This window comes from Myotis lucifugus, unplaced genomic scaffold, assembly GCF_000147115.1.
Source record: "Myotis lucifugus unplaced genomic scaffold, Myoluc2.0 scaffold_161, whole genome shotgun sequence".
NCBI lineage: Eukaryota > Metazoa > Chordata > Mammalia > Chiroptera > Vespertilionidae > Myotis > Myotis lucifugus.
Window position 1 is genome coordinate 2,366,413 of NW_005871209.1, and position 11,032 is coordinate 2,377,444.

The window sequence follows — 11,032 nt, forward strand, 5'->3', positions numbered from 1 at the left end:
ATTTTTCTTTATGTTATAAAAGAGTTGAAGTAATATAGATTTATCTGTTTCTTAAATGTTTGAAAGAACTTATGAGCTACCTGAGCTCAGCAACTGTAGGACCTTAAATATTTGTAAAATGAATTAAAAATTTGTTGTTTTAACCACAGTATTAAAAGTTATTTCAGTATAATTTTTAAGCAGTTAGTACAGAGGCATTAAAAGTTAAGTATATCCCTGTATCAGAGGATACATAATTTACTTTTTCCAGATGATTTGTAATTTAAATAACTCTCAGCAATTTCTGGCATTGTTCCAAACAAAAGTCACCAATATTAAAAGATGTGTACTATGTGAAAACACTCTATGACAATTAATATTACATTTTAAGCAAATATCAGAATAGAAAAAGAATAATGAAAAGTCACTGAGACTATGACATTGACATGTGACATGTGAAAAAACACTTTTGGATTTTGATTAAATAAAAGATAACAGGTTTCAGGTCTACAAGACAACATCCATTAATCATTACTAATCTAGTGTCTGTCAAAATGTGCTTTTACATTGGAGTGTGCCGGCATAAAGCACCATTTGATACCACAGTGAATGTAGGACATGATGTGTTGGGAAGGACTCCCAAAACACAATTTATCTGCCCTCAAACCCACTCTACTCATAATACAATTATTTTCAACTATAAAAACATTAGATCACTTGACATATTTAAATGTGATTCTCCCCCTTGAAATAATTTGCATTACCTTTAAATAATTTGGGTAACATTTTTTTAAAAGAGCTTCTCTTTTTATTCACTGTGAGATCATTCCCTCTGTACATGGCACGCTGCTTTCATCATGGCTAATTAATGACCTCGAGGACTACTGCTTCTATCTCTGGGTTTCCTCTACCTGACTTTGTAGTTTCGATTAAACCCTCTGCATGTTTGGAAAGCTTTCCCTCTCTATTACTCCTTCCTTTCAGCATATAAACATGCTGAAAGCTCTCCCAACCTGCATCACAAATGGAAACTTTCTCTCTCTGCTGCATCCTTTACCATACCACTCACCTATCTTCTCTCCCTTTAAAAGGTAAGTTAGAAGAGATATACCCATAACTACATACACTCCCTCATGTTGATATGCCCTTTTTTGAGTGTGACACAAAAGGGTGGAGTGTTAGTCAGCATGCCAGTATTAGTCATTATTGGTGGACAGTCTTACCCATGTTACAGCCCAGTTACAGTATATTAACACAACTGTTTTTCTGCTTAAACGTAGAGACTTGGCACTTTTTGTCTCTGCTCCTTCCTCCCTCCTTGATGCCTTAACCAAATATGGTAAGGTTTTCTCATTCTCACCCTATAGCATGGCTCCATTGAACTGATCATGGTAAAGGATTATCAAAGACCCCTCAACAGCCAAAGTCTGTGGGCACTTGTTTTCTATACTTAGCTTCCTAGCATTTTGTTTTAAAGACAATCTCCTATTTCTGAAGTGCCTTTTCTGACTTGTCTTCCTCTATGTGATTCTTAGATGTTAGTATCCCAGAATTCTATTCTTGGTTCTTTATTCACACTTTACAGAATTTCATTGGTCAATTTTATCTACCATTAGAGGCCCGGTGCATGAAATTTGTGCACCAGTGGGGTCCCTCAGCCTGGCCTGCGGGATCGGGCTGAACCCAGCTCTCCAACATCCCCCGAGGGGTCCTGGATTTCGAGAGGGCGCAGGCCAGGCCTAGGGACCCCACCAGTGCACGACTGGGGCTGGGGAGGGACGCAGGAAGTTGGCCCGATGGGGAGGGACCACGGAAGGGCTCCAGGGCATGTCCGACCTGTCTTGCTCAGTCCCAATCAGCCAGACCCCAGCAGCAAGCTAACCTACCACCCGGAGTGTCTGCCCCCTGGTGGTCAGAGCAGTTGAGCGGCCTTAGCATATCATTAGCATATTACTCTGTGATTGGTTGAATGGCCGACCAGACGGACAACCAGACACTTAGCATATTAGGCTTTTATTATATAGGATGGTGCCCCTCCCCTCTCTTGAGTAGAATCACACAAATATAAAATCAGACCTTCCTCCTGAGTTTCAAACTATTGTCCCCAACCCGAAAAGCCTGCTTTGATGAATCACAGGCACCTCAAAGTCAGAATGTCCTTCCCACCTTCACCCACTGTTTTGTGATTAATGGCATGTCCATCCACTGAGTCATTTCGACCAGAAACCTAAAGCCCCTCTGTTGTTCTGTTTCATCTCCACATTCACTAGTTACCTTCGATTTCTACCTTCTACATCTCTGGAGTACTTCTCCCACTCATCTCCTTTCTAAAACTTCCAATACCCAAGGCTTCATAATTTCTTGCCCAAATTACTGCAGCAGCTTCCTAACTGGTGTCCCTGATCCCCTTTTGGTCTATTCTTCATTTACCAACAGAGTAATCTAAGACAGAAATCTCATTTTGTTATTCCCCTTTTTAAAATAAATAAAACCTTCAATGTTTCCTACTGACTACAGAAAATGTCCACAATCTTTTTTATGTCATGATACATATGAAACACAAAGTTTACATGATGCTGAACTCCTGGGCAATTATCTCTAATTGTGGGCCAAAGCATATGCAAAAATGTCTGCATAGTAAAGATAATTCCTGGAATGTTAGTTAGCATTCTACACTTTCTCCTGTCTCTCCCACTCAAAAAAAAAAAAAAAAAGCCCATGAAGACTACAAAAGAATACAAGAAAGTGAATGTGAATGACTCCCACAACTGATGTTGCTGTGTACTGGAATAACAGGGCACTCTGAGGACCCCTGGCTGAAGGGAGAAAATGCAAACCTCTTGGTAAAACCCACAGGGCTCTCTATGATACAGCAGAGTAGGCTGGACACAGCCAAGGCTAGGATGTCCCAATCATTGTCTTCGATGGGAATGGTGTTCTGTGGAGTTCTGCAGGGAGGCAGCCCTGAGCCTCCATCCAATTTCATCTCTTATAGCTTCTGCTATCTAATCCTGATCCAGCCATACTGAAATGCTGGAGTTCCCAAACAAGGTCACACACTTTCACTTCTTATCTCTGTACATTCTTTCCCTTCTCTCTGAACTTCCTCTCACTTATTCATTTAAATACTATGTGTCAAGCATTTTGTTAGGTCTGCATAAAATTCAATAAACTGTTTAAAATAGATTTGCTGAATTTAAATTTCTATTTTATAGTTTTAGGAAATGGGTAAGAATCAAAGAAGTGATTTTGTTTCCTCCAGATGAACTGCTTCCACTGCTGCCAGGACAAATCCTCCTGGGAGCCCTGGGGAACAACACTGTCACTATCCCACACTCCTCTCCTTGCCCAACTCAACTCTCCCTTCATCTTCCCCATCCCGTTTAGGGCCAGAGGGTCTTGTCCAATCTGTGAAGCTTCCTTCCCATAACACAAAGCTTGACCTAGAAGGCCTGGTTGGATCCTGGTCCCATAGCTTATGGACTGAATTATCTTGGACCCTTTAATTCACCTTTATGTGGAAACTTTAGCTACTTCTCAGGAAGTAACTGTAAAATAGCATTTTAACTGTAAAATGTTACACAGGCATTATAGTTACTGAGAGGCATTCAAGAGGCTATCTTATTGTTCTACACAAGTTAAGCTACTTGTGTCATTACAATGAAACGTGAAATACCCACCAATTTGGGAGATAGTCTGAATTGGTTAAAATTTGAGGTTATAATTTTTTCTTTAAATTTTTTATTATATTATTTTTAACCACACACAGCAGTTCTCAGCTGGGGACCGAAATGCCAGGCCCTACTCCCACCCCCAGAGGGTGTGCTACTGGCATTTGATGCCTGGGAGCCAGGGATGTTAAATATACTGCAGAAATGCCCTTATAGAGACACACAGAAAACAAGACTTTAGGTAAAGGCATTCTGTACCTGCCCAGACCAAAAATTATAGCTAGTTAGAGGATACAGAATAGAGTTGGTATAGAAAAATAAATGACACTTGGGAGAAACTTTGCACTACTACATAGAATAAGCATTTCTCTTACAATCTTATTAATCCTCTTATTTTTAATTGCAAATCATCTTTAACTTAACTGGTATAAATTTAAGCACATATTGTCCATATTTATATTGTATAATTATGAATTGTAGTAGAGTATAATTTATTGCTGGTTTATGTAGTTTGCTTATTTTTAATCAGTGATATAACAACGTATTTTTAATAGTTTATCCAAAATTATTAAAGTCAATCCAAAACCAAAGTGGTGAAATTACTCAACATAATTTTGTCTAGTTTTTTTCAAAATCAAAATATACATCAGGTTATGTACACCTTACCAATACTTCTATTTCTCTAGTATCTAGCAAAATAAATATTAATACCTAAACTTTAAAAAATTATTGTGTTATTTGTAATATTGCTACTGAATAAATTTGACTTACCTCATAAGGTAGTTTGTCAAAATATCCATTATTTGGCCCTTCCCTGAGGGCAGTGCTGCTAAGCTTTTTGTTAAGATTGTCCATTCCACAATCATCGTTTTCTTCATAGTCATCATCTTCTAGATCATTCATGTCAATAAGTGAAGTCTTGAGAGAAAGTACTGGCTTGTCCTTCATACCATGCAATACAACTGCATCTAATTCAGTGTAATAATCCAGAAGAGAACTATTTACTTCCAGCCGTATAAGATTTGTGGGAAAATTTATCTGCTTAATACAAGGTTTAAACTGGCGAGCCTGGGAAGCATTCACCTTCGTAGGTCTCTCTGACCAAAGAATCTCCCATCTGCTAAAGAAAGAAACTTCCCTATAATAGAGTTTAGAATGAGATTTACTGTTACCTTAAGGTTATGGTCCCATGCCCAATATGTTACAGTGTGAAGCAAAGACATTAAATAAGGTGAAGAGAATCAAATACAAGTACTGTTTCCAGTACATGAAAAAAAACTTTAAAACTAAATGCCATAGACCTTATTGCTTAAATATTTTTATTACTTAAGTTACTTTTACAACTCCCTGGAAAGTCTTTTTTGGAGATTTCACATTAGATTTCACATTGGAATAGGTAGTTAGAAGTATAGGAAGAACAACATGCATTTTTCTAGAAAAAGCAAAGCAAGAATAAAGCACACAGGATAAATAAAGCTCTCCTGAGTGCATGTCTTCAACCAACTGTGAAAACTAAACTGATCATCTTGCCTCACAAACCTCTCCTTTTCCAGCTTTCCCATTTCTGTTACTGATATCATACAAAATCAAAACTTTCATTATCTTTGATATTTTTATCCACTCATTGTTTTTTTAAATTTTCATGAAATTGTCTTACATATGTCCTTCTAAATTGCCATTACCTGAAATACCCACCAATTTGGAAGGGAGATAGTCTAAATTGGTTATACAATACTAGAGGCCCGGTGCACGAAATTCATGCACTCAGGAGGGAGGTTTCTCAGCCCAGCCTGTGCCCTCTCACAGTCTGGGAGCCCCACAATCGATCGCCCCAAAGAGGCAGGCCCTGCCCACCTGGCCAGGGCTCCAAGATGGATCGCCCCCGCAGAGGGAGGCCCCCCCCACCCACCGCAGCCCACTTGTCAGTGGCCTGGGTCTCCCTCTTTGGGGCGATCTTGGGGCCCCCCCAACTGATCAATTGGAAGGTCATCCAGACGGTTGTTTCACTGTTCGGCTGTTCAGTCGATTTGCATATTACGCTTTTATTTTTATAGATCCTTCTAACTAGCTGTAAATTTTGAGTTGGGGAAAGAGAGGAGTGTGGAGTAACCAGGCACCCTGAGGACCACTGGCTTAAGGGATAAAATGCAAACTTCTTGGTAAAACCCACAGAGTCCTCTATGATACAATATAAACTAGCTATAATTTTTGGTGTAGGCAGGTACAGAGTGCCTTTACCTAAAGTCTTAATTTTTCTTTTAGTCATACTTATACCCACAGTACTTAGCAAGTATCTAACACATAACGATGAATAACATTTTCTCTGATTTCTCCCAAATGAACCCCTTCTTTACTGCCAAATTAATCATTACTTTCCAGAAAATAAACTTATTTCCAACTTTGTGTCTTTACTCATGTTGTCTACCCCCAGTGAAATACCCAACCTACAGATTATCCTATTTTTCAAGGCCCAACTCCTATTCTATCTCTTCATATAAGTCTTCTGGTTTTTTAAAATTTATCTTTATTTTTGAAAGTATTACAGCACATAAGCCTTCTTATAAAACTATTTTCCAAAATTACCTAAAGATTTCTTATAACATCATCATTAAGTATATACTACTATAATATTTTCATATTTATGTCATATGTAACCATTTCTCTAATATTGTTTTCTAATATATCAGAGAAAGTTAGAAATATAGAACAAAATACTTCAATAAACACCTTTCCTTTATTTCTAATTTACTTTAGGTAGCAGAATTTTTTAACACAGATTTTATGTCAAAGACTAATAATATTTTTAAGTCTCTCAATATATACAACAAACTGCTTTCAAAGAAGCATATGCCAATAGTATATAACAATGACCAATGAAATCATTATTTATGTTTAAAAATAATCTCTACTTTCATAGAGAAATAGCTCTGTATTACCTAATATAAAATTCAGTGATTACTAGTAACACTTAAACTGTTTTATACACTAATTAATCATATGAGGATTTTCCCCTTTGGTATATTGCCTGTTCATTTAAGGAAATGACCTATTAGATCTAAGTAAAAACTGATTATGGAAAGGTGTTTAGGAAATTGAAATAGACAAAAAAATATGAAACTCAGAGGAGAAATCTATAGAAGTCATCCACATACAGGAATCCTGATGGTCTTCAGGCCATGATGGGAGCAAGAAGGGCAAGTATGGTAAGTTCTAACTTTAAGAATAAAAGCTTAAGACAGAACTTCAATGGGGATTTTAGCAAAGATAACACTAATCATAACAATAGGAACTTTTGCAGTTTCTAGAAACTTTATAACCCCCCCATATTTGCTAGTTTTGTTGATTCTTTACTGAAAATTAGTAATAAAACCCATGAAACATAAAGAACCTGTTACTATTTGTATTCAGAAACAACATTTGTATCCAGAGATTGTTCCCACTCTATAACCAGTGTTGAGAGGCAGGGGAAGAATTCTAAGGAACAGAACTGGTTGTGGCAGATTTAAAGAGAAAAGGAAAGCAGGCTAGGCATTTTCTTCTTCCTGTGACAAGGTAGGAACGCAAGTTTGGAATGCCAGTCTAGACCTAAGACATGCTCCCAAATGTTAACTGCAAAAATCTTGAAGGTTCTTAACAATGCAATTATTTGAACACTCTACTGTAAATCTCCGGGGTTAAACAGAGCGAGCCATATAGGTACAAGGGAACAGAAGTATTAAACATTTAAAACCATGTTGGTGGGAAAATGTATTCCTACTTCTGGACAGTATATTTCCAAGAATCGTGAGGTAAATGGTGGAATGCATGAGAAAATTCAAACTTTGGTTTTACGCATCTTTTTCTTGCTACTGTAAAATGGTATCAGATGATGCTGGAGGAATGACTCATGTCCAAGAAATAAAGACCACTCAGGAATCTGAAATAATTGCCTGTACTGGTTCACAGTACATGTGGACTAAACCAGCCTAGTTTTTAGCTTCAGTGAGTTTTTATAAGGCTTAATAGAAACACTGAAAATTTAATACAGAAATCACCTCTGCCAGGTCCTCTGCAATAAATACATGAGCATGTTCTTCATGTATAGCTTGATTTGCAGTATAATATAAATTACATTATAAAAATCACAAATATAAGCTTAAAGAAAAGCAGTGATTAGAACAGAAATATGCTATTTTAATAATGTATTAATCAAAATAGTCATGGGGATATAAAATACAACATAGGGAATATAATCAGCAATATTGTAGTAGCTATGTATGGTGCCATGTGGTATTAGAAATATGGGGGAAACACTTTATAAAGTAAATGATCATCTAACCTCTATGCTGTACACCTGAAACTAATACAAAATAATATTAAATGTAAAATGTAACTGAAAAATAAAATTTAAATTAAAAAAATAGCCCAGGCTGGTATGCTCAGTGGTTAGAGCCTTAGCCTGCACATGGAAGAATAGTGTTAGATTCCTGGTCAAGGGCACGTCCTTGGGTTGCAGGTTCGATCCCTCACCTCCCTCCATCCCCCATAGGGGTCAGGGCACGTGCAAGAGGCAACCAACTGATGTGTCTCTCTCACATCAATGTTTCTCTTTCTCTTCTCTCTCTCTCTCTTTCCTCCTTCCCCCCTCCTTTACACTCTCTCTGAAAATCAATGAAAAAATATCCTTGGGTGAGGATTAAACTGATAATAATAATGTACTAGTCCTCTCTATCTATCTTGTAGAATAGACAATGTGAAATGATGCTTTACTTTTTAACATTTAAAAATAATTTTTAAAATTTTTATTTTTTAATTATAGTTTATTTTCAATATTATTTTATATTAGTTTCAGGTGCACAGCAAAGTACTTAGATAATCCTATACTTTACACAGTGTTCCCCCTGATATTCCTAGTACCTACTGGCACCATACATAGTTATCACAATATTACTGACTATATTGACTACTTTATGTCAAAGATTAAGAATATTTTTAGGTCTCTCAATATAGACAACAAACTGCTTTCAAAGAAGCATAAGCCAATAGTATATAACAATGACCAATGAAATCATTATTTATATTTAAAAATAATCTCTAATTTCATAGTTAGCCATATACTGTATGGTAGAAAGAAGTGTAGGGATTAAGAAGTACAAATTGGTAGTTACAAAATAGTCACAGGGATGTAAAGATGATGATTTAAATAGACTTCCTTAACATGTCTAGTATGTCAGAGAGTTAATGTTATTTTAGCACCATTCTTGCTTCTGACTTCTATATAGCATGAACATTATATACAGGGTGAGGCAAACATAGGTTTACAGTTGTGAGTATGCAAAACAGAGTTTATTCTTGTATTATTATTAATTATTGGATTATTTTCCATATGAACTCTAAACCTACTTTTGCCCCCATCCTGTATTTAGTTATACACATATCATAAATTATAAATATGATAGCATACTTAAAGTAGAACAATATATCCTATCAGTTTTTAGAAATATTTAAAATTGTACCTAAACATAAAAAAACTTTCAAGTATCATTAGTTTATTTATATATTTTTTGAACTTTCTTGATAACCTACAAAATAAAGAAAAATGATTTAAAAGATGGAAAAATTATTTTATAGGTTTATGGCAATTTGATTAAATTAAAATTAACTATGAGACAAAATAGAAATTGATTTGGGAATACCTGAATTAAAGTGAATTTTTGTTTAAAATTCCCTGATAGAACTAGAATATATTATTTCAAAGTTAGAAAGAGAAAGGTATCTATTTTATCAAACAAGAATATAACAGTATTTTTTTATTCCAGAAAACTCAAGTCAGAATCTTGAAGACTAGTGAAAACAAGCAAGCAAATGTAAACAAATGTACACATATACACACAGATACATACATAAACTTTTCTATGAGAAAGCACCAACTTTTTAAATCAGTGTTGATATGATTAAACTGCTTTAAGTCATGACCGCTGTAGTCTGTACATTTACATGCTTACTATATATGCTCACACAAGTTTATCTACTGGACAAACTTGCCAAATTCTAATGTTCTATGTAAGTATTTTAAATCTATAGTAACACACATGCAGAACTCAGCTTGGAATCCCTTTCAGGCTCTGCTGCAATCTGCATTCTGGGCACTTAACTCTGGGATGATAACCAACAGCACTCTCTTCACCAGCACACCTATTTCTCCTTCCCTTGGTTGCACTAAATGCCTACTATGTGTCCAGTGGTTGGAAATTAAGAAACAAGCCACTCTGTGTGACTCCTGACCTGTTGTGATCCCACTGAGAAAGTCTCTCTAGGGTTCACTGGAAGCAGCAGGTAGATTAGAGAGGAAGAGAGATGTTGATCAATAGAAACACATGAAAGCAAGTTTCTATGTATTCAGGTTGGAAGTCAAGCATATAAATGCAAACAGCTTCCCTATAACCAAACGTTCTCCTGGTTAGTAAGCATATCTAGTAGCCAGCACAAAGAAAGTTCTCTTGCCAAGACTCTTCTGTTTCACCAGGTGCTAGTGAAAGCGACTGGAAAGGACAGGAACACAACAAGGAAAAAGGAATAGTATTCTGATGGGTGTACCTACTCACTGCTTGCCTCCCAGCCCATCTCTAATTGGAACTAACAAACTGGCAGCTGCTTTAAAAAGAATCAACCAGTAAAGGGTCTGGTCAACTCTGACTTAAATGGCAAAATCATGCTTGTTGGCCCACAAAGTCAATGAGATCAGCCCATTACCAATAAGTGAAATCGTTGCTTCATTAAGCAACTCCTTTTGGCAGTACATTCTCTGCACAACAGCCACTTTCTTTCTCCTTGCTTTCTTAACTTCACTATTATATGTTTAAAATGCTTTTAATACTAAAAAATAAAAAAAAACCAGAAGAGATCCACAACACTAAATTTTATCCCCAAGTAACTTTATTCCCATCAGTTTTTTACTGACCTCAATTAGTCATTTTATTCCTCCTCTGTATCTCTCTTCCAGTGTGTAACCTTGCGCTAGTCTATTTTCTGCCTCTTACACCAGTACCCATTAAGATCTTATCCTCAGGACTAGGATATTCTATACTACCTTATTTTCTTTCCCCTTAATAGGGCACTAGGCAAGAAGTCAGAAGACTTTGAGACCTTACAGACTCTAACTTTTCTACTTCATTCTTTGAACAAAGAATTGCAACTGGACGAAATGAGGAAAGGCTGCTTTTAAATTCTTAATGTCCTGGGACTACAAATCCATTTTCTGCAAACCCCTGAGCTACTCCAATTCACACTCTCAGTTACTACCTCCTAAGGATGGCATAAAACCAGGTGCTCAATTAATAATAGGCAGTATAGTCCAGCAATTTCCAAACATGATGGAGGCTTCCATGGCTAAATGTAAATAT

At 36.4% G+C, this 11,032-nt stretch overlaps 1 protein-coding gene across 4 annotated transcripts in view; it reads right to left on the reverse strand.

Moving 5' to 3' along the window:
• The window catches only part of FBXL4 (F-box and leucine rich repeat protein 4), a 45,503-nt gene that overhangs the window by 25,804 nt on the left and 8,667 nt on the right, over positions 1 to 11,032 (reverse strand). For 2 of the 4 annotated variants that reach the window (XM_014461820.2, XM_023759758.1), the window contains exon 4: positions 4,422 to 4,788. In XM_014461820.2, the coding sequence (XP_014317306.1) occupies positions 4,422 to 4,788 (367 nt within the window). The remainder of the gene's footprint in view (positions 1 to 4,421; positions 4,789 to 11,032) is intronic. The other 2 variants (XM_006095836.3, XM_023759759.1) reach the window with 2 other exon arrangements.